General features: G+C 55.7%; 1 protein-coding gene across 1 annotated transcript in view; it reads left to right on the top strand.

The window, feature by feature from the left end:
• The window catches only part of RGS3 (regulator of G-protein signaling 3), a 69,752-nt gene that overhangs the window by 24,518 nt on the left and 22,053 nt on the right, over positions 1 to 23,181 (top strand). The window contains exons 9-10 of the mRNA XM_009994329.1: positions 3,531 to 3,571; positions 15,971 to 16,093. Coding sequence (XP_009992631.1) covers positions 3,531 to 3,571; positions 15,971 to 16,093 — 164 coding nt within the window. The remainder of the gene's footprint in view (positions 1 to 3,530; positions 3,572 to 15,970; positions 16,094 to 23,181) is intronic.

Genomic DNA, 23,181 nt, shown 5'->3' with positions numbered 1-23,181 from the left:
AAGCTGTGGCTGCCCCATCCCTGGCAGTGTTGAAGGGCAGGTTGGATGGGGCTTGGAGCAACCTGGGCTGGTGGGAGGTGTCCCTGCCCATGCAGGGGAGTTGGAACTTGATGATCTTTCAGGTTCTTCGAGCCCAAACCATTCAATGATTCTGTGACCAGTGGGGCAGCTCAGCCAGCCTCCCTGAGGGGCACGTCTGGCTCTGCAGACCCAACCTCCCCCGTTGCACCAGGGCTCCAGCTCTGGGGCTTTTCAGGCACTTCCCCCTCCTGGTTTGGGCATGGCCCTTCCGAGGGAAGAGCAGAAAGCTGCCTGTCCCTTTTGGCAGGGAATTCCTGTTGCTCTCCTGACTAACTGCAGGGCCCATGAATAGGAACAGGAGCATTGCTGAGTCCAACAATTGGGACATCTCCGGGCTGCTGCAGACCATTGTGCTGCTTCCTGTTGCTGCTGCTGCTGCCCTGTGTGAAAGCAGATCAGTCTAATCTGCTTCACAATGCTCAGCCTTCCTGCTTTAGAAGCCCAGCCTGGCTGATGAGCACCACGCTGGCCAAGGTTTCCAGTGTGACAGGGCTGGCTTCCTCACTGGATACTGTGGGAATTTCCAGGCAGAGGTCACAGCCTGGCTGGGAACCTGCCCTGCTGGGGGGTGTGCTCAGCCCTGGGGACAGAGAGGAGAGCTCCTGGTTTTCAGCTTGGGTGAGGATCTCCAGGCTGTCAGCCCCATCCCCAGCTGGGATCCTGCAAAGGACACCCCAGTCCCATCTCAACACATCAGGAGGAAGCTGAAGTATCTTCAAGTGAGGTTTTTTTCCCTCCTGCTCCTTTTCCCTCAGGGTTGCCTGGCAGCCTGTGCTGCTCAGCTGGCAGAAAAGGTGCAGCAGCAGCACCGTGTGTGGCACAGAGCCCTGGATCAGCTCTGGTGGCTGTTTGCCATCTCCCTGGTCCCCTCCCCTTGTCTTCCATGGCCCCATGGCCCGTGGAGCAGGAGGTGAGCAGCACACATTGCAGCAGGACACAGCAGGCACTGGCACACCAGCCTGACCCTTTGGAGACTGGAAAGAACTCTAGTGGAAGAAGATCCCATCAAACCTGGTGTGTGCTGAAATCCATGCCCACGTCTGCCCTTCTGGCTCTGCTGTCCCTCTCCTGCCTGCCCTTGAACCTCACCTTCCCATTTATTTCCTCTCTAAAGGCCATTACTGGTAGAAAATGGGATGTATCAGTTCCTGGGCTGGCTCCCTGCCCTGTGTGTCCCAGCCCTGAGCATCAGAGGGACAAGGGGACAGGAGCTGCTGCTGGTGGGGGCTGCTAATGCCAAGACTCAACTGAGCAGACAGGAATCCCAGAATCCCAGACTGGTTTGGGTTGGAAGAAACTTTAAAAAACATCTAGTTCCAACCCCCTGCATGGGCAGGGACACCTCCCACCAGCCCAGGTTGCTCCAAGCCCCATCCAGCCTGCCCTTCAACACTGCCAGGGAGGGGTCAAAATAATTTGGAAGAGAACTTAGTTCAGATGGTTTTGGGCTTTGTTGGGGTCACTTGTCATTGCAGAAGAGGCTCAAGAGAAGCTGGGTCATTCCCCTGGCTGTTACACTCTGATGTCACCTTCCTTTGCTGAGGGTGCCTGCCTCCAGAGGGTGACTTGTTCCTCAGATCAGCTGGGAAAGCTTGGCTAGAGCTCCTGAGGGAAAGGTGGTGGTCTTCAGCAACCTGCTTTGCCAGGTAGCCTTTGGTTGTGCAGGGAGGAGCAGAGAGCCCAGCTGAGAAGGTGAGGTGGCTTTTGTGCTGCTGAGCACTTGGGAAGCAGAAGCAGCAGAAGGGAATGGTGGCCTCATGGTGTGCCAGCAGCAGGCTCAGATTCTATTTCCAAACCCTCCCTGAAGGGAACACTGGCTGAGGGACTTGCACAGGAGACTGTGTCTTAGCTAAGGAAAATGCTCCCTGATGGTCCTGCAGGGATTTATGGAAGAGGGTGCTGGGAGAGCTCCAGTAGGGTGGTGTAGAGCAGTGAATGTGGTTTGTGGTGCAGAGGTGAGACATGGGCTCCCATCCAGGAGTTCAGTGGGTGCTGTCAGGGCTCAGCATTGCTCCTCTTGTGGGAGTGAAGGTTTGGAAAATCAGCACTGGAGCCCCAGGGCCAGGTGGGATCAGACTGAAGCTTATGAAAACAGTCCAGGGCTCACCTCCCAAGAGGTCCACAGCATTGCTCCCAGTGGTGCTGGGCTCCAGAGCTGCTGTGGCACCGTGTCCTGGTGTCCCTGTAGTGATATTCCAGCCCTTGTCCTGCATTAGAAGTGAAGCTGGGGAGGGACAGGCCTGTGATCCCTCCAAGAGCAGCTGGAAGAGGCATCCAGAAAACGGCTCCAGGCCATGAAACTTCTTCATGAGTTTTGCATTGCCCATGGAGTGACTCAGGAGGCATCTCCATGGGTCACAGCTCTTATCTTGAGCTGTTTGAGCTGCTGCCTGTGGCAGAGGAATTGCTTTCCCCTGGGGAACTGGGTGTTTCCAGCACTGTGCTGAGCCTGTTCCCATCATTATCACAGCTCAGGCTGCTGAAAGGAAGCAGAGCTGGTGCTGACACTGCTTGGGCTGTGAGCTCTGGTCTCATGGCATGGATCAGGTCATTAAAAGGGTGATGAGGCTGCAGCCCAGGGGTGCTTTGTGCTGCCAGGGGCAGAGCTGGTGCAGGGCATGCTGGCCTGAGGGAGCCAGCCAGCTCCAGGAGGTGGGATGTCCTGCTCCAGAGCTGAGGTGACCCTGTCCTGTGGCATCTTCATGTTCTCCTGAGGGTGATGTGTGCCTGGCTTCCCTTGGGGCTGGGGACACTGTGTCTCATCAGCAGGGAGCAAAGACCAGGGCAGATCTATAGGAAAGCCTTTTTGTGGGGGTTGGGGGGCACTAGGCCTGCAGGAACCAGCCTGGTGGAGCAGCTGGAGCTCAACCCATCCCCTGGGACAGCTGAGCAGCTTGAGCAGGATGAGCTCTTCCCCCTGGCCCATGTCAGGATTTGGCTCTACCTCCTTGAAGAGGCACCAACCCCTGGGACAGGCAGCACTAGGCAGAGCTACCACCAGCCCTGCCAAGGATTCGGGGCAAGAAGCTGGGAATGAGTAAGGATGTAGGAAAGGAGCTGCTCAGATTGATCCTCCTGCCAGCCAAGTGCCCATGAAAGTCAGATGGGGAAGACCTGACCCTGGTGCCCAGGACAGCTGGGTGGGCATGGGGCCTCCCCAGCCCCCGGGAAGGGCTGGGGCTGCATGTGCCGTGGTGGGTTGGGTGAAAGAGCCTGTGTGTGGCCTCTGAATGGAGCAAACCTTTTTCCACAAGGAGACTCCATGACAGTGCAGTGGTTCCACTGCCCAGATGCAGCACACATCACCCCCAGCTCACAGCCTGGCACTGCAGGGCGACAACAATCAATAGGCATGAAACGCTGCCTCTCAGCAGCTCCTCTGCCCGGGTCCCTGCCTGCAGAACTGCAGTTACAGCTGAATTCTGATCCTGGCTTTTCCCTCTCTCTAGGGTCAGAAGATCGGAAGTTCTGCCTCCTCTACCTGGCAGAGGTGAGTGTTGCTCATTTCCAAATTAACTCTCGTGGGAGCTGCACTTGTACTAACGGCTCTGCTCCCTCCTGCTGGGGCAGGAGCACTCAGGGCACTCATTTTACCTTCCTTTTTAATTCCTTCATTTGCCAAAGGTGTGGAAAGGAAGCCTAATGACTGTAGCCAGAATATACCAGTGAGAAGCTGCTGAAAAGAGCAGCAGCACCAGGGCAGGTTTGCTTTTCCCCTTTCCCCCTTCCCAGCAGGTGGATCTTCCTCCACACATCTCACTCCTGCTTTATCCTGAGGTCCCTTCTCTCGGGAACAGATTTCCCTGCCAACCTTTTTGTCTGTATTTTTTAGGCATCTTGCTTTTCTTGCCTTCAAGCAGGTTTGAAGCCCTCAAATCCAAGAAGGCAGCTCAGTCTGAAAGACCCCCAGTTGTAGCTCTGAAGTGCTCTGAACAGATTTGCAGTCACTCAGACACTGGTGTCGTTATGTTTGTGTCATGAAGGAGACAGCAAAATGGGTCCCTTTGCTGTCCTCCTGGTTTCAAGGCCTTGTATTTTCAGGGCTGGAAGTTTGGAGCTGGGCAAGATCCCCAGGGCACAGGGGAGCCAGGGAAACACTGCTCAGCAGCACCGGGCAATAATGAGCTATTGTGGGAGCTGGATGTGGATGTTGGGAATGAAAGTGTTCACCTTGGGCAGCTGGAACCTGGGCCAAAGCAGAACTTGCTGTGTAACCCTGGGCTGATGAGCTCATTCTCACATTTCCATCTTATTCCTTCCTTCTTTTCTCTCTCTCCTCCTGGGATGGTTGGGCAGGAGCTGCCTCCTCATCTGCCCTGAGGAGAGGCTGGGGGAGCTGGGGCTGCTCAGCTGGAGAGGAGGAGGCTGAGGGGGGATCTCATCAGTGCTGGTCAATATCTGCAGGGGGTGGCAGCAGGATGGGCCAGACTCTGCTCAGGGGTGCCCAGGGACAGGAAAAAGGGCAATGGTCACAAACTGGAGCACAGGAGGTTCAAGTAAAACATAAGGAGAAACTTCTTTCCTGTGAGGGTGACAGAGGCTGGGACAGGCTGCCCAGGGAGACTGTGGAGTCTCCTTCTCTGCAGACATTCCAAACCCACCTGGATGTGTTCCTGTGGGATCTGCAGTAGGTGACCCTGCTCTGGCAGGGGGTTGGAGCAGGTGATCTTCAGAGGTTCCTTCCAGCCCCAAGCACTTTGTGACTCAGGGTTTGCTTGGTGTGTGTCCCAGTGTAACCTCAGACCTTGGTGTGTTCTCCCAACCTGGCTGATCCCGTGCTGTGACCTGGGGAGGCTGTGGTGGGTGCCAGTGACACCCTGGCAGCAGGACAGGGTACTTCTGCATTTTCTCATACATTTGGAAAAATGCATTTGGAGCCTGACATTTCATTTCAAAGTTGAAGTGACTGGCCACGTTTCCTGAGATCTTGGGAGGGGAAGACTCATCTTTGTCAGGGTGAAATGAAGTGCTTAACTTTCTTCTTGCTTTGAGACCTGTGGTCTGCACTGAGCTGATGGCTGCCATGAGATCTGCAGGTGGGGAGGTGGTTCTCCAGCTGTGGGGTTTGGCTGGGTCTTTTTGCAAGGAAGGGAGAAGGTGGCTTTTCTGTGTCCCACCATGAGTGCACAACCATGGGGAGAAACAGCTGGCTTCAAGTTCAGGGGGACAGTGTGCTTTCCAGCCAGAAGTGTCACCAGACTGTCCAACATTGAGCAGTTTTGGTTCAAAAGGGGAAGGGGGACGTGCCTGTGAGTCCAGGCAGGATGGTGTCCTCCTGACTTCCTCATGGGAGCTCTTCTGGGAACTAGTGACCTGCCATCCTGAAATGGTGGGCAGGTGGCAAGGACATGGGCTGGTGGTCAGAGAGCAGAAAGCCCTCACGTTTGCAGTGTGGGGGTGGTGTGGCTCAGTGGACCATCCTTGGTGTGAGGGGGACCCCAGGCTGAGGGCTGCCCTGGAGCAGTGGGGCTGCTGGTGGGAGCAGCTCAGCCTCGTCCTGCAGGGAAGCTAAGGAGAGAGTCACCTGCAGGTCACCCCTCTTTTCTTCTTTGCATTCACTTCTCAGGAGCAATGGGTGGGGGGGTTGTGATGGTTTGTGGGGGTGTCACCAGGTGTCTTGGCAGCCCATGGGAGGGAGGGGATGGTCCCCTCCCAAGGGGCTCCTGCAGGCTGGCTGCACTCGGGGGTGCCTCGCTGGGCTGGTGACAGTGTCACTTCTGGTGCTCAGGTTGTGTTTGCAGTGGGAGGGTGAAGGCACAGCTTGTAGGGTGAAACCTGGGATATGGGCCCTGTGAAGTGGCCCTGCAGTGTTGCAGTGGCACCTGGAGCCAGGATGGGGCTCTCTGGGCACCTTTGGACATCTCTGGCAGGGGTGCCCCTCTCCTGGCACCCCTGGGGTCCCACCACTGTGGTGTGGCAGGGGCTGCAGTGACTCCCACTGCCCACCCCTGCTGCTGCTTGTGGCAGCTCAAAGCTTTCCATAAGGATGCAGAAGGGAAGGGTGCTTGTGTGGATGTGGCTTTTTTTGTCTCCTGTCACCCTGAGGGGTCTCTCCCCACCCCCTCTGCTCCTGTCCTGCTCTGTGCAGCACATGCTGGGTTGGTGGCAGGAGCCTCTGGCTGGCTCAGCTCTGCTGGCTGCTGCTCTCAGGGGATGGTGATGGGTCTGGAGGGTTTGGGGTCCTTACCTGAGCTCTTCAGACACCTCCTTTGTGCTGCCATGACAGGGGCTGGGAGGTTGGGAGAAGCTCTGATGCTGCTGCTTCTTACCCACACATTTGCAACGAGCAGTAACATGTTTATTGCTGCTGTGAGTGGAAAAGGAGCCCATGGGGCTGGGCTGACTCTGTGTTTGCTGCAGGAGCAGCTCTTTGCCAAGGCCTCCCCTGCTCCTGCTCATCTGGAAGGTCTCTGAGCAATGTTCTGACCCAGCAGGTCACATTTTTGCATTCGGATCTGACGTGATCCCAAATAAAAGGATGTTTCCATGTCTGCCAGTTGCTTAATTTATTTTAAACAAGACAGAAAATTCCACACTTCAGGGGAACTGGAGTGTCATGAAAAGCTGCTGCGAGTCATCCTGTCTAATCACATGTAAATAAATCACTCCCAGGAGTTTAAATCCTGGGTGTGATGGTTATTTACAGTCAGTGATCTTTATAGCCCGGGGTAGGTTGCAGCAGAAGGGGTGTTTGTTTTGCAGGCTCTTCAATGTGTGAGTTGTAGTGCTTGAGGGTCCCAAGTGCAGGTGGCCCTGGTCCTGGTGGGACACGTGGGCCTACATGGACACATAGGGAAGGGCTAAATATTGGTTGGTGTTGGAAAGAATGCAGAAAGAGAGGAAGGTTCTTCTCTGAGCCGTCCATTCCGGGTGGTTTTGCTCCTCATGGTGGTCATGGGGCAGCTGTAATAGTTCCAGCACATGAGCAAGGCAGGGTTTTGGAAGTGAAGGTGGTGCCTTTGGATCTGAGGAATGCTGGGCATCCCTGGAAGCTTGTCTGGTTTTTCTGTTTGCCAGCTGCAGTGTGAGAAAGTCCTGCCAGTGCATGCAAGCCTGGCCTGGCATGTGTTGCATCTCAGTGTTTTGAATCCCAAGGAAACAGTTGAACAGACCTCACCTGTGAAAGCTTTGGGCTGATTCCCTGTGGATCTGTGTTTCTGCAGCCTAGGGAACTCAGAGTGGGGGAGTTTGGCCTGTTCCCCCCTGTCCAGGTGCCAGGCCCTCGGGCACACACCCCTCCTGTCACTGCATGGAAACCTGTCAGGAGGAAACTGGTGGGACTGGGCAGCCTCACAGGGAGCTGCTCTAGAGATGTGTGATCCAGGCCTGTACTCACCCCCCCCTGCTCCAGAAACATCCTGCTGATACTGCAGGAACCTGCAGATTTTTTTTTATTGCAGAGTTAGAAGGTTTTTTATTTGAACCCAACACACTCATACTGAATTGACTTAAAATCAAATAGCTCAGTGAGTTTCTCATTTAAAAAGCACTAGCAAAATTGATCTTTTCCTCTGGAAGTTTTCACTGGCAGACACCAGATCTTCCCTTGGGAAGCTGCTCCAACAGAAAAATCTTTCCAGTAGCAACTTGTTGGTCTGCTGTGATGAGCACAGTTACAGACCCGAGCAATTACTGCTGCAGGTTTGTGCTTGATCTTGTTTTGCCTTGGAGATGCACATGGCAACCCTGCACAGGAGATCCTCTAGACAAGGGTCAGAAATGCCACTGTCTCCCCTTGTCCCCCCCACCCTGTGCTCTGCTCTCTGTACAGGGCACAGGGTCCTTGTTTGCATCCTCACACTGTCCCAGCTGCTGGCAGGGGTGCCCTTTGGACAGTGCTCTGAAAGCTGTAGTGAGGGGCAATACTGGAGCTTCTTTAAATACCCTTAACCCCACAGTCTTCATTGGAGAAGTCCCACCTTGGTCCATAGGATAGGAGGATTGATTTCCTGAAGTGAGATGTGGCCTTGCCCATTTCTGTCCTGCAGGGAAGGAGCAGGGAGACCTGAGGTTCCCATCTCAACACAGGGAGTCTGAGCACTGGAGAAGCACTTGGCTGGTGGTACAGAGGACTTGAAGGCTCAGGGACACCCTGTGACATGGCAGATTCATTTGTCTAGGTGGTGGACATGTAATCAGAAGAGTTCACAAGAGTTGTTTTGGGTGCTGCCCTGGCAGATCTAGAGGACACATGGTCTGGACACTTCTGGACACTTCAGCCTGGAAAAGGGCTGGACCAGGGGTCACACCAAACCTGCACAACCAAGTGAACAGCTGAGGTGGATTTGTTTAGTAAAGGGCTTTAAAAGTAATTATTATTGAAAGAGAGATAAAGAGTACAGATGGAGCACAGCTGGAGCAGGTGTCTTCACAGGCACTAGGTTTGATAGGACACAACACTTGGCCTGAAAACTTAGAAAGGCAGGAAATTGCTGTGGTGCTTCTTAAATAGTTAAAAACTCTGATCTGAAACTTCAGTGTCATCATCTGTGGGCACTGCTGGGCCAGGGGCCTGGGGAGCCTGGCTCCTGCTTGAGTCACCTTGGACATGGTAGAAAAGAGCAAATCCTGCCTGATAAAGTGTGTACATGACTTGAAAAATTGGGGAAGTAGGAGATGATAAGGAGCACCAGAGCAACAGGGGTTAGTTGTGAAGGTGGGTGAAAACTGGTGATGTGTTTTTGTGTGGTCATGGGGAAAAGAGAACTGTGCACATGGACCTGTGAGTTTGAGAGGAACTGATAACAGCTTGTTGGGGGAAGGACAATTGGCAGCCACAGAATCACAGAATGTTGGGGTTGGAAGGGACCTCTGGAGATCATCCAGTCCAACCCCTCTGCCAGAGCAGGACCAAAACCAGGGCAGGTCACTCAGAAAGGCATCCAGACAGGGCTGGAAAGGCTCCAGAGAAGGAGACTCCACAGCCTCTCTGGGCAGCCTGTCCCAGGGCTCTGTCACCCTCACACCAAAGAAGTTCTTCCTCATGTTGAGCTGGAACTTCCTGGGCTCCAGTTTGAATCCATTGCCCCTTGTCCTGTCCCAGGGCACAAGTGCCAAGAGCTTGTCTTGCCTTCTTGATGCCCTTATGTATTTATAGACATGAATTAGATCCCCCCTCAGTCTTCTCCTCTCCAGACTGAACAGCCCCAGGTCTCTCAGCCTTTCCTCATCAGGGAGGTGTTCCAGTCCCTTCATCACCCTCGTGGCCTCCCCTGGACTCTCTTCCCCTGTTCCTCTTGAACTGGGGAGCCCAGAACTGGGCAGCCATGAGCTCCTGCTGCAGAGAGGTGCCATCATTCAAGATAAAAGTTTGAGCTTCAGTCAACTTGCCCATTCCTCTGTTGTCTGACCCCATTGATGGCCAGAAGACTTGTGTTTTGGGCTGAGTTTGTTTCCAGCTGCAATGGGCTGGTTCGGGCAGGGGATCAAAGCAAAGGACGTTGGGCTCCTTTTCCTTTCTCCCTGCATTATGGAGGGTCTGGTGCCCTGGGTTGAGCTCTGCTCTTGTGGTTTCTCTCCATCCTGGTGACTCTGCTCCTGGGTGGGGTTTGAGCCCCCTTTGCAAATGCTTCTTCTGTACTTGAGAAGTGCAAGAAAACACACACAAAATGTGATGACAGAAAGGCCAGTTTAGAGACATGAGCTCAGCAAACCTCAAGGCTGCAGATGAGACACGGAGCCAAGGAGGGTTTAATCACAAAAAAAGTGCAATGATTTAGGAGTCCCTCAGCCTTGCCTGGACACAGAATCCAGAACTCTCTGCTGTGACACTCACCCTGCAGCTGCCAGAGCACTGTAGGGTGGAGACAGAGTGGGTTTTAAATTCCTGCTAAGAGAAAATCAAGTGTGAGCTGATACCAGGTGCTCTGTGCAGGGTGGGAGAAGAAGAGGGAGAAGGGGAACGTTTGTCTCTGTGCCCTGCTGAAATTGTGTCTCAGTTCCCTCTGATTTGTAATAGGAGAAGAGCTGGTGTCTGTCAGATTTGTGGGTTGCTGTTTGTCAATGGTCTGTTATCCTGCAGCAAGGTAAAGGATCCCTGGGGCTGAGGTGGGGTAGAGGTGGTGGGATCAGTTGTACCAAAGGACTTCAAGTAGAGGGAGCCCAGGGACACCCCTCCCTGCCTGCTCCCAGATTTGTTCCGTGAATTTGAAGCACACTGAGAGACCACAAAGGTCTCTGTATCCCTCTGCCTTCCTCCTGCTCTCAGACCTTTTCAGTGAGAGGGGAGTCCTCCAGCTGCCCTGCTGCTGTTGCTCAGGAGATGCTGCCCAATGAAAAATCCCTTCCTGCTCTCTGATACTTCCTTTCCCTCCTGTGTGGCTCGGGAGCAGTGGCTCTTCTCTGGGATGCTGGAGATGTTCACCAAGCAGGGCTGGCTCCTGCCCTGCTTCACCTGGAGTCATCCAGCTCCAGTGAGAGCTGCACACTCAGTCTGCCCAGGCTGGGCCCCTCTGCCATGTCACACCTACAGCAACAGCTTCACTCTCCCCTGAGTTGCCACGTTCCTCCATCCCAAGGACGATGGGTCCCAGCTCCTGGGATTCCCTGCATGTGATGCTGCCAAGATGCAGCTGCAGCACCACAGGTGCAGTGGGATAACACCAGACCAGGACTGCCCACGTGGTGACAAGGGCTTCTGAAGGATGTTGGGACAGGAACCCATGTGCATATTACCCCAAATGCTGAGGCATTCCTGAATCCCAGCCCTGCCCTGCCATCCCCATGACACGTCCTGAATTTCATCTGCAACTGGTGTGTTCACCTGGCCCAAGGAGTGCTCTCCTGGCACACACGGGAGCAGTGGCTGTGGGACTGGTGGCCAGGCTGCTCCTCTCTGAAGACAGATCCCTGGGCTCTGTCTCCTCTGGCAGTGCCCATTTACCTGGGCTGGATGATGTGAAGTGGCACTGGTAGCAGAAGTCCCAGGTTGGCACAAGCCATGGGCTGGGGTGTGCCCAGGGCAGCTCCTGGGCAGTGGCAACTCCAAGTTTGGGTCTCTCCAAGCAGAGCAGGGACTGCTTGTGTCCCACATGGAGAAGCAGGTAAACTGGGACACTCTGCTTCCCTGGCTTTGTGAATCTTTACACAGTTAGACCTGAATCTCAGCTTTGAGGTGACGTCCACATGTGCTTTTTGGAGCAGAGGTTCTTAATTTTTTGCCCCAGCTTGAATTCTGTGGTTGTGTTTCCCAGATGTTGGCAAAAAGAAGAGCTGATGAGATGCAGTCACAGCACTGGAGAGGTTTGGAAAAGGCCGAGGCAGCAGTGGGTGATTTTGGAGGGGAACTGCAGTTCCCTAGGCTGGCTGCATAGGTTGGATCTCAGTGTCTTTGGGGGAGTGTTTGCAGGGGTGGGTGAGCTCTGAGCTCCTCACCCCAGAGGAGAAGGTGTTTGCAGAATGGCAGGTGTTGGAGCTGTGCTGTGTGCCAGGGGGGTTTGCTCCCTGCCTGGCTGGTCCTCAGGGCTTGGGGATTCCCATGAGTGTTGTTATCTGATCAGCCACTTAAGGACAATCCGCTGGCCTGCAAAAACCAGACCAAGCCCTGTGTCCTCATGGGTGGAAAAAGTTCTTCAGACTTTTCTTCCTGGCCATGTAGCATCCTCCAGGCTGTGCTGTGATGTTGTGTTCTTGTGGTATCACTCCTCTGTCTTCTCCCTCCTTAGCAGCAGCATCTCAGTGCAGCAGGGTCTGACTGGCCTGGGCTGAGCTGGAGCCCCTGGTGTCTGCACCATGAGGGAGCTGGTGCACTTTGATGTCCTGGTGCCTTTCCTGGTCCATGGGTGGATGTAGGACAGTGAGGACCCATTTCCTAAGAGCCAGCCCTTGGTATCAAAAGGAAGGATGGGCACATCTATCCCTCACCTTCATCTGTGGAGCCTCTCTGGCCTGAAAACAAGGCACACAGCAACGAGCCACCCTTCCCTGCACAGTGCTGGGCCCTGCAAAGGGCAGCTCCACACACACCATTGTGCCTTCCAGCACCATGAGATCCTGGCACATTTGGCCATCTCAGCTTTCAATAGGGCCCCTGCTGCTGCTGCCAGGGTTTGTTTTCTGGGCACCACCAGTGTGCCCAGCAGTCCAAAAACCACAGGAAGAGCCACGTTCTCCCCCCCCAGCACAGCTTAGCACGGCAGCAAACTGAACTTTCTCATCAGACCGAGCTCCATGGGTCATGCAATCCCCAGCCAGCAGTTGTCCATGTTTTGTGCACAGGATATTCCCAGGGCTTGCTGTTTTGCCAGTGGAAGGTTTGCTCTGCAATGTAAAAGCCATTGTAGTCTGGAGCCCGTTTCCGAGGTACTTCCCCTCTGGGATCTCTGCTGGGTTTGGCCACAGACCAAGGCTGTGAATGCTGGAGGCCAGAGCTGAGCTGGGCTGCAGGTTCTGTCCTGAGCCACCCAGCCATGGACCCTGCAGAGGAGAGCAGCCCGGGAAGGGAGCAGAAGCACATCCCTCTTGAGCTGCTCCAGGAGCAGCCCGGGTGCCCGTGGGGACAGTGTCTGCAGGAGCTGGGGGAGGTGGGTGAGATGAGAGGAGCCTGGGGCCAGGCTGGTCACCCAGGTGGGGTGTTGGAGGTGTCAGGCTGAGCCTGGCTCCCTGGTGTTGTTATGTCTTAGCTTTGCTGGAACTAGATGATCTTTAAGGTCCCTTCCAACCCGAGCCACCCTGTGATGCAGAGCCACCCTGGTGCTCCAGGTGCTGTTGTGCTGGGCCCTGCAGAGAGGGGCACATCTGCAGTGGGAGGTCTTGGTGCCTGGAGTCCAGGGGGCCCTTCCTGCCCTCTGGTGCTGTTCTCCAGGAGCTCCTTGGCTGATTGATGGGCTGCAGAGCCAAGAGTCCCTCTTGGCTTGGTGTCTGCTGGGGTTACTAGGAGCTCTCAGCCTGGCCAGACCCCTCCCCTGTCATCTCCTGGGTGCTGTGGGGCTGGGGCACAGCCTGGAGGAGCATCCATAGGGTTGAGCTTTTCCCTTGGAGCAGAGAGGTCTTTTCCTGCTCTAACAGGACCCATTTGAGACTTGTGTTGTCTGGTCTGGGTCTTTCTCTGCCTTCTGTTCTCCTCCTGATCTCCCACAGGCAGTGCTGGGAGAGGGGTCCCATGCTGGGGTGGGGGTCCCAGGGCTGCTGCAGGGTCTGGTGCTGACACTGGGGGCTCCCCAGAGGTTCCTGCCAACCACCACACACCTGCAACACCATGTTTTGGAGGGGCTGGAGGCAGGCAGAAAGCCAGGGGCAGCCACCTCACTTTGTGGCTTTATCTGGTTGCAGACACCCCCTTCGCACCATCTGCATCCTCCTTTCCCAGCCCTGGGAGATTAAACTCTGTTTTCTCTTTGTAGCTGTTGGCAGGGAGCAGGGCAGCCTCCCCCAGTGAAAACAATAGCAATGGGGCTGGTTCCCAGGCGTGGGGAGGGCATGGGGCCGGGCTCTGGGGACATGTGCCACCCACAGAGCTTGATCCCATGGGACAGTGGGTCCTTCCCACGTCTGCCCTGCATCCAGCTGGGGTCCCAGGGGAGGATCCTGTGCTTTCGAGGCAGCTGTGCGTGCTCAGCCCCCAGGGGCTGTGCTGGCTCTTCCCCCAGTGTGGTTTTGTGTTGTGTTGGGGAAGAAGATGTTGGCAGAAGGAGAAGTGGAGCCCTTCCCATGGGAAATGTGTGTTGGAGAGGTTAAATATCACTGTGGAAGGATGAAGTGCTGAGATCTTGCTGCTGTAGCACAGAAATTATAGTGAAGTAAGTGCAGAAAGGGTGGTTATTATTTTGGCTGTTCATGTTGCCCGTCAGTCTTGCCCACAATGCCCAGGACACATGTCGAGGTGGTGACTTTCTCCTCTGCTCCATCTTCTCTCCCAGGCTGCTGGGGCCGGGGGGTCTCCCCAGCTGGCTGTGGGGCAGCAGGGGGGAGGGCAGCACCTCGCTCTGCAGCCCGTGGCTGGGAGTGGTTTGATGCTAAATTCAAAGAGAGGGGCTTGGAATTGAATCAGCGAGGGGCTGTGGAGCAGGGGCAGCTGAGCTGTGGGTTTGTCACATGCAAGGGGATAGAAGGTGACCTTGGAGCTGCTTTAAGCCTCACTCCAGGGGCGTTGCAGTCCTGGTGGGGCTGTGCAGTAGATGCAGCATCAATGTGGGCACTGAGCTCCTTGCTGCTGCCCTGGGGACTGTGAGACTCGCTCAGTCCTTGCTGTCCTTCCCTTATGGCCCTGAGTGTGGGGTGGGGAAATGCCAGCCCAGATTCCAGCCGGGCTGACAGGCACCCATCCTGCCCTGGGGAAGCAGGAACAATGAGGTGCCTTCCTAGGGACAGCACAGTGGTGCAGCCTGGTGATCTGCTGGTGTGCGACTGGGAGGGACTGGGATGTCTGGGCTGGGGCAGGGTGCTGTGCTGCTCCAGGGGATGCTTGGAGCATCCCTGCAGCTCAGGGTCTGGGGAGGGGGAGAGACCCACCACCTCCTGTCCCAGAATCACAAACCCCTATTCCATTTGGATAGTGCTCAGTAAGCCTGAGTGTGCATTTTAAAACCTAAGCAGGCATTTTAAAGCCAATTTCTGCTTTAGGAAGAGATGTGGTGATGTCCAAGATGTAAGAAAGATCTGATTTTCTCCTTCCTGCAAGTCTCCTTGGAAAGGCAAAGGACTGAACTACAGAGACCTCTTATCCTAGAGGTGACATGGCAGGTCAAGTTATTTGCTGGTTTAGCACGGATTTTGGATTAAATGTGAATGAACTGGCATCCAAGGAAAACAGTGTTTTAAATGGTGTGACTGAAAAGCATTTCCCCTTGTGGTTGTGTTGTGTCTCTGGAGTCACGAAGCTGCAAGTTCCTTAGTCCTCTCTGACCTTTCTGGGAAACACAGGCTGTTGGAGACCTGCCCTCCTGGAAGTAAATCCTAGGGGGAAATGAAAGGCCTTTTCTGTGCTCTGCAGTGGAAGACTTTTTTCTTTCTTTGTGATTCTGTCCTGAAGTTCTGTTTTGATTTTTTTATTTTCATATCTGGCCACAGGAGATGATGCAGCCGTGGGCATTTCTGGACCATTTTTAAAGCATAACCTGCAAAGTCCCAGTAGGAAGCAAGTGTCATTAATGCTTAATTTTTAGCACAAGAGATGAGCAGTTAAAGGGCTGGGAGACCCTTGCTGAGAGTGCTTGCTCAGAAGGTTTCTTAAATGTGGGATCTTAAATGTGTGTTTCTTAAAAGTGGGATTTGGCCTGAAGAAAACCTATCCAAGAGGAACAGGTTTCTATCAAAAAGGATGGATGCAGGGAAGGGGTTAGGGCATGAGGAGGGGTGGGCTCACCTGGGATGAATTCCTGTTTCTCTTAATTCCTTCCTCACTGCGTGTTGCTGACAGTGTGACCAGAGCTGGAGCATCCCCCCGTAACTGGTGTGTGCTGGGTGTGAGGAGCAGGACAGGAGAGCCGGTCTGGAGCTTCTCCAGAGCTCTGCCTTCCCCCAGCCCCACCCAGCCTGAGGATGTTTGTTTCCATCAGCTCACACTACAGGGCCTCACTACTGTTTGCACACAGCCAAGAGCCATCTCTACCTGCTAGATGAGCTTCACAGACACGTCTCCCCTCTGGGGGCACAGGGTGCAGAGCGGCTGCTGCTCTGCCCGTGCCCCACCACGCTGCTCCCCCTCCTTAGAGCAGAAGCCAGCAGCTCTGCAGGGCAGCAGCCTTCCAGCCCGTGCTTGGGAGGAAATGCTGCTGGGAAGCTGATTCCTCATCTGCTTTGCTGCCTCCTGCCCTGAGCACAGGGCACTGGTGCAGGCATTACACTCACGTTCGTCCGATCCCGTGTGTTGGGAGCAAGTAGTTTGCAAACAAAGCCAGGGCCTGCGACACAGCTAATGACCTGCTCTCTGCCTGTGTTTCCTTTACGTCAGAAGTCGGAGTGCTTATTAAGTTTGGAGGCTTACTCCCAGGAGCAGAAGAAGAGGATCTGCTGGTGTCTGGCTGAGAACATCACCAAGCAGCAACATCCGGCGTCGGCTCCGACGGAGAACAAGGTAAGGGACCGCGCGGCGGCTCTGCCCGGGGCAGGGGCTCTGCTCCAGGTGCTCCTGCCAGGCAAGCTGCTCCAGGGGCTGCTTTTTTTGGCAGGTGAGGAGCAAGTTTGCATTCAGGCAGTGCTGTGTCTGCAGCTTCCTGCCCTGCTCGGGGAAGCAGTTACTGCGTGTCCAGCCGGGAGCGGAGCTGCCTGCTCCGGATGCCTCCCGGCATCTGTATTTGGACAGCTGAGGCCAGGCAACCTGGTGTCCAGCCTTCCCCCAGAGCTTGGCTCCAGGGCAGGACTGCAACTGGAGGGAAAGGTTCAGGCCATGATCTCTGGGTCCCGATGGAGAGGCCGAGGTCATGGGAGCAGTGGTGCAGAGGTTGGTCCTTCCTGTGCACTCAGATGGGCTCGAGCATTTGATCTGGGCCCTGCAGGTGCCCTCAAAGCACAGGAAGGTCATTTGATGGGTGCTGGTTTTCATACCTAACAAGGCAGCAGCAGCACTTTTTTCACACTGAAAAGCTTCAGCCTGGCCCGAGAGTGTTGTCTGAGCAGCTCCAGCAAGAGAAATGTGTGTGTGGAGCAGGTTTGGGGCTCTGTGTGGCTTCAGAGCTGGGGCTGCCACCACGGGCTTGCCTGGGACAGTGAAAGTCTGGGCTGGGGTCAAAGATGATGGACCAGATGATCGTGGAAGTCCCTTCCATCCTCACATTTTATGATATTGTCCCCTGCAGTTGGGTTTGGACCACGGGTGGGTGACCCACTGCTCTGGGACAAGAGAACCCCCCTGGGCTGAGCATGCAAAGAGCTTTAAGCAAGGCATGGGGGGATCTTGGGGATAATACCACCCAGGTCCCTCCCCTTGGCTGGTGTGGGGTGATGGAGCAGCTCCTGCCCCTCCTCGAGGTGTGGATATATCTTGGTGCAGGGTCTGGTCTGGCTTGGATGACTCTCTCCCACCATATGGGTGGGCAGGGGCAGGAACAGGAGCAAGGGCAGGGGCAGGGGCAGGAACAGGAGCAAGGGTAGGCAGCTGTACTGCTGCCCAGATCTGAAGCAGAGCAGTGTGGCTTTGGCTCTGCAGTGTCCCAGACTGGATCAGCACAAACATCTCCACAGGAGACAAAGCCTCCAGATTCTTTTTCCTGCACGTTTTGGATGATACTAAAATAGCAACAACACACAAAGCCTGAGAAACAACATACCAACCAAACTTCCAGATGTGCAATTAGCCCAGGGTAGCTAATTCAACAGGGGGACAAGGCTCTGCCATGTCTCTGGTGTTCCTGCCATGCATCTCCCTGGCCTGGGCAGGGGTCCCAGGGGGCTTGGCAGGGGGGATCCATGCCATGGGGTCTTGCTGTGGGGGGCTTGGCATGGCTCTGTTCTCAGCTGGGTGCCATCCAGCGAGGGGCAGGGGGATCCTACAGAGACCCATTCAAATCTGAGCATGTCAAATAGATCCTAAAAGGGGGGATCTTGGCAGCTTTTCATTACAACATGTACTCTGGGACTGTTTGAGTGTTTGGGTGGTAGTGCTGTTGGTCCTTCCCACCCGTGTCCGTGGCAGGGTGTGGGATTACCCCCTGATTTTTGGCTCTCCACTACACCTACAAGCCCTGTTATTACTCAGAGCAAAGCCCTGGAGAGTGTCTGCTCCCTGTGCTATTGAAGTGACCTGGCTACTGGACAGGAGAAAGAATCCTCTTAGAAGACAGCACAAACCTTTCTAAGGCTTTTCTGCACCTCAGTAGGCAGGAGGCAGCTCCTTTTGTGCTCTCCAAGGTTGTGACAAGGGGGTTTTGGCTGGGGTTGCCAAAGCTGATGGAAATCCCCTGCTTTAGCAGCTGGGCTGGACGAGATAATCTCCAGAGGTCCCTTCCAACTCTGACAATTCTGTGATTCTGTGAAATCCCACTGGTGGGATATGGGGTTGGGAGGGAGAAAGGGAATGTGAGAGCACCCCAGGGGCACTTGACTGAGTTCATAGCAACATTTCCCATCCCAGCAAGGTATAAACTGCCCAGGCTGCAATTTTCAAGCAAGCCTGATCCTGAAGTACAAGAGGAAGGGTGGGGAAGGAGGAGCAGCCCTGTGTGAGGCTGCAGCTCCCAAGAGGGCAGGTGAGGATGCTGGGAGGGCTGGGATGCTGGTGGGAGCCTGGCACAGCTGCACTGGGGGCTGAGTGACCAGTCTGCACCACAGCTGGTTTGTTGGGGCAGATTTCCCCTGGGACACGGGGCAGAGGGAGGAAGGAGCTGGGAGAGTCAGTTGCTTCTTGCAAGGGAGAAGTGATCCATTAGCTTAGGTTAATGCTCACAAGTCATTTGATACTGGGGCTATTTAAAGAAACAGGACAGTGTCTGTGCTCTGTGAACAGACAAATTAAGCTGAAGATATCAGTCTCTGCATGGCTGATTTCTGCTCTGAACAGGAATCTGATTGGCAAAGCTTTCCAAATGGGCAAGAGGCTCCAACTGGGCAAGAGGCAGCTCATCCCTCTGGAGCCCAGCCCAGGGAACGTGGGCTTTGCCCTGTGATGGGAGCAAAGGGCCAGTGTGGCCCTGGTGCCAGGCAGGGATGTGCCAGCTGTGCCCTGGAGAAAGGGGACACTGTCTGAGCAGAGAGCATCTCCTCAGCAGCCTCTGTGGCTGCTGTGCCAGCTTGTGAGCTGGGAACCACCCTCCCTCTGGCATGTTAACACTGCTGCTGGTGCCCTCTCTGGGTCGTTCCCAGAACAGATGGCTTGTGATGGGACAGAGGATCCCCAGTAGGATGGGCACAACTGGAAAGGAGGAGCTGGACTGGCTGAAGTGATGAAAATTTTGGGCTTTGGGGTGGCACCTCTTGTTTTCCAAGGCTCCCCAAGCCATGCCATGGGAGCAGGAAGGTCCTTCTGGCTCAGGGACATGGCTTTCCAGAGCTGTCACCTCCAGGAACATCTCCTGGGAGGATGGTGTCAAGCCTGGAGGATGCACTGTGCTGGGTGGGGTTTGTGTTGGCACTGCTGCTACTTTTGGAGCAGCTGGTTTTAGAGGAGAGAGACACAAGCATATGGTGCATGTAGCATCCACTGCTGGGGCTGGAGGAAGAGGAATCAGTGAGGGATACAGATGTGGGTCCAGCTGTGCTCCCAGTGGGCTTTTCCTGCCACAGTCAGTGCAGGAGGAGCTCTGGGGATACCCTTGGCTGTCAGGGGGGTCCAGCTCTCCAGCCTGCTGTCCAGCAGACACGGTGGCCCTGAGGCTCTGGTGGCTTCTCTGCTGCCCCTGTGAGACTTGGCTGGAGTTCCCTGGGTGATGAACCCGTCCTGCTGGTGGCAGCAGGTCCCAGGACCTGTCCTGGGGTTGTTTTCATCACCTTCCTTGGGTCTGGGTCTGCCCTGGTGGCTGCTCCTTGCCCTTGGCTGTGAGGAGCAAGGATCTGTAAAACCCATCACCAGGGTGACCCGGCTCAGTGATAAATGTCCCCAGGCAGGGAGGAGGAGGTGGGCTGGGGCTGGGAGGAACAATGAGATTATGGCAAGAGCAGCTTTCTCAATTAATCGAGTTACAGAGGCTGCTTCCCTGAGCCCAGGAACGACCTGCTGTGCAGAGCTCGGGGCTTTTTTTAACCTCTCATCCCTGCACTGGTCCCGTTCCCAGCCCAGCCCTGGGATGGCAAAGTGCAGAGCAGGGCTGAGCTGCCAGGGGCTGGAGCAGCTCCAGCTGCTTTTGCTGCCAGGGCAAAAACGAGTGGCACCACAACCCTGTGCATGACGGACCTGCTACCACCATCCCCTTCTCACTGCTTGTTTCTTTGTGTCTTCCACACTCAGAACGGCTGATTGCTCTTCCTCCTGACTCCGTGACCTGAGATCACCTCGGAGAGGATGGCTGGCTGTGTCTGGCAGATGTAGATTATCCCTAAGCTAAATAATTACGGACACTCTGGTGTGGACTTTGGGCCGTGGGAGTCCAGGACGGGCACTCTGCTGGTTTCCCGTGGGAGGTGGTGGATCCTCAGCACTTTTCCAAGCCTGGCCACCAGTGTCTGTCCCGGGGCTGCTGCTGGTGTGAGCAGGCAGGGACTGATCCTGCGCCCGGGCTGAGCCGGTGCTGGGAAGGAGCTGCCTGGGGGGGCGGGACCGGCCGGCCCCTTCCTGGCCATTCCGGGGGGCAGGAAGGGCAGGGCTGTTTCTCTCACTTATTTACAACGTGCTTGACAAGTGCAAGTAAATGTGCTGTCAACAAGAGCAAACAGTGTGTGATGGAGGGCTGATTGAAGCCAGGGCTGGTGCTGGGAGGGCTCTGCTGTGACATTTGCAGCCTGGGTGACCCTTCTGCTGTCCCCTGCCTTGTCCTCACCCTGCTCTGGCCCCAGCACCCACCCTGCTCTGCACCCACATCCCTCCACGATCCTGCTCCCCAGCACCTGCCTGCCTTCCCCAGCACCCTTCCTCTTTGCCCTGGGGCATTTCCCAGTTGGGTGGGGGCTGTGTGCTGCCCTGGGGTGGCTGTGACAAGCACTGGGGTGGCTGTGACAAGCACTGGGGTTGGGGACAACTGGGGTCATCCACTGTCTCTCTGAGCCAGTGTCCATGGGGTGTTCCGCTCAGTGGGAGACGGATCCTGCGCCCGGGCTGAGCCGGTGCTGGGAAGGAGCTGCCTGGGGGGGCGGGACCGGCCGGCCCCTTCCTGGCCATTCCGGGGGGCAGGAAGGGCAGGGCTGTTTCACTTATTTACAACGTGCTTGACAAGTGCAAGTAAATGTGCTGTCAACAAGAGCAAACAGTGTGTGATGGAGGGCTGATTGAAGCCAGGGCTGGTGCTGGGAGGGCTCTGCTGTGACATTTGCAGCCTGGGTGACCCTTCTGCTGTCCCCTGCCTTGTCCTCACCCTGCTCTGGCCCCAGCACCCACCCTGCTCTGCACCCACATCCCTCCACGATCCTGCTCCCCAGCACCTGCCTGCCTTCCCCAGCACCCTTCCTCTTTGCCCTGGGGTATTTCCCAGTTGGGTGGGGGCTGTGTGCTGCCCTGGGGTGGCTGTGACAAGCACTGGGGTGGCTGTGACAAGCACTGGGGTTGGGGACAACTGGGGTCATCCACTGTCTCTCTGAGCCAGTGTCCATGGGGTATTCCGCTCAGTGGGAGAGTCGTCGAGTGTGATCAGCTGTTTGATGGGAAGGAGGGGAGGAATTTGCACCTTCTCAGTTTGTTTTTGGCCCAAAGTCCTTCCACTATGGGCTGGGAACCTGCTGCCCTGTCTGTGCCAGCTCTGCTCCAAGAGGGTCCCACTCACCTGCTGCTATAGAACAGACTGGGGAGGACATTGTCAAGGGTGCAGGAAGCCTGGAGCTTCACCAGAGGTTGCTTTTTTTCTGGGATGCCAGGGTGGGGGGGGGCAGGAAGGGCAGGGCTGTTTCTCTCACTTATTTACAACGTGCTTGACAAGTGCAAGTAAATGTGCTGTCAACAAGAGCAAACAGTGTGTGATGGAGGGCTGATTGAAGCCAGGGCTGGTGCTGGGAGGGCTCTGCTGTGACATTTGCAGCCTGGGTGACCCTTCTGCTGTCCCCTGCCTTGTCCTCACCCTGCTCTGGCCCCAGCACCCACCCTGCTCTGCACCCACATCCCTCCACGATCCTGCTCCCCAGCACCTGCCTGCCTTCCCCAGCACCCTTCCTCTTTGCCCTGGGGTATTTCCCAGTTGGGTGGGGGCTGTGTGCTGCCCTGGGGTGGCTGTGACAAGCACTGGGGTGGCTGTGACAAGCACTGGGGTTGGGGACAACTGGGGTCATCCACTGTCTCTCTGAGCCAGTGTCCATGGGGTATTCCGCTCAGTGGGAGAGTCGTCGAGTGTGATCAGCTGTTTGATGGGAAGGAGGGGAGGAATTTGCACCTTCTCAGTTTGTTTTTGGCCCAAAGTCCTTCCACTATGGGCTGGGAACCTGCTGCCCTGTCTGTGCCAGCTCTGCTCCAAGAGGGTCCCACTCACCTGCTGCTATAGAACAGACTGGGGAGGACATTGTCAAGGGTGCAGGAAGCCTGGAGCTTCACCACAGGTTGCTTTTTTTCTGGGATGCCAGTGTGGCAGGCTGGGCAGGGCTCAGCACATCACAACAGCACCCAAAGGGCCAGCCTGGCCCTGGACACCCACCCTCTCAGCACCTTGCTCCTGGTGTTGGGGTGCTCAGACAGAGAAGACCTGGAGGTTTATTCTGACCCAACAAGGGTTAAAGCATCAACTGGCAGAGCTTATAAGCCAACTTACAAAAGGAAAGCAAATAAGTGTGATATTCCACATCAGTGGGCACAGTCCAGCTCTGGGCTCTGGCCTTGGGCTGGAAAAAACTCATTACTGAGGAGAGCCAGAGGCTGCTTCCATAAGGCCAGGAATTTGGGAGGCTGTGGGAGCAGAGATCCTGTGCCCCAGTGAGCCAGGCTCCTGGTCAGTTCCCTCCACTCAAATCTCTGGAGGAAACTGTCCCTGCCAGAGGTCCCAGTGCCCATCAGAGTGAATGGGACTCATGAATCCACATTGGTGACCTCCATACGTGGTGGCACGTGGACCCTCCTGTCAGCACTGCTGGGCCAGGAGAAGGACCATGTGTTGACTTGAATTCAGGGGTTCATGATGTAGCAGTAGGTGTGAAGCCAACTGCAAACATGAAAGAAGCAGAGGGGGCTTGAGCTGCCCCAGATGGATCCATCCTGAGCCCTGTTCCTGCTGGGTTTGTAGCCCTCTTGCTCAGGAACAACCCCCAAATGCAACCAGGGCAGCAAAGGCTGCTGGGGCAGGGGGGAGGTTTTTACAGCTCCGTTCAGGCTTCCTAGCACATCTCACATGTCCCTTCGTGCTGCCACGCAGCAGCCTGGCAGTGCGGGGGAGTCTGGTGGGGTCCTGGGACTGCTCTTTCACCTCGTCATTCCTCATCACTTGGCTTTCAGTCCTGAACAGGGACACAGCACAGAGGCTGGGGATGCTGGGACTCACCTGGGCTGGCTGGGGTGCTGGGATTCACCTGGGCTGGCTGGGGTGCTGGGACTCACCTGGGCTGGCTGGGATGCTGGGACTCACCTGGGCTGGCTGGGGTGCTGGGACTCACCTGGGCTGGCTG

This window comes from Chaetura pelagica, unplaced genomic scaffold, assembly GCF_000747805.2.
Source record: "Chaetura pelagica isolate M959 unplaced genomic scaffold, ChaPel_1.0 scaffold132, whole genome shotgun sequence".
In the NCBI taxonomy this organism is placed as follows: domain Eukaryota; kingdom Metazoa; phylum Chordata; class Aves; order Apodiformes; family Apodidae; genus Chaetura; species Chaetura pelagica.
This window is presented reverse-complemented; position numbering and strand designations above follow the sequence as displayed.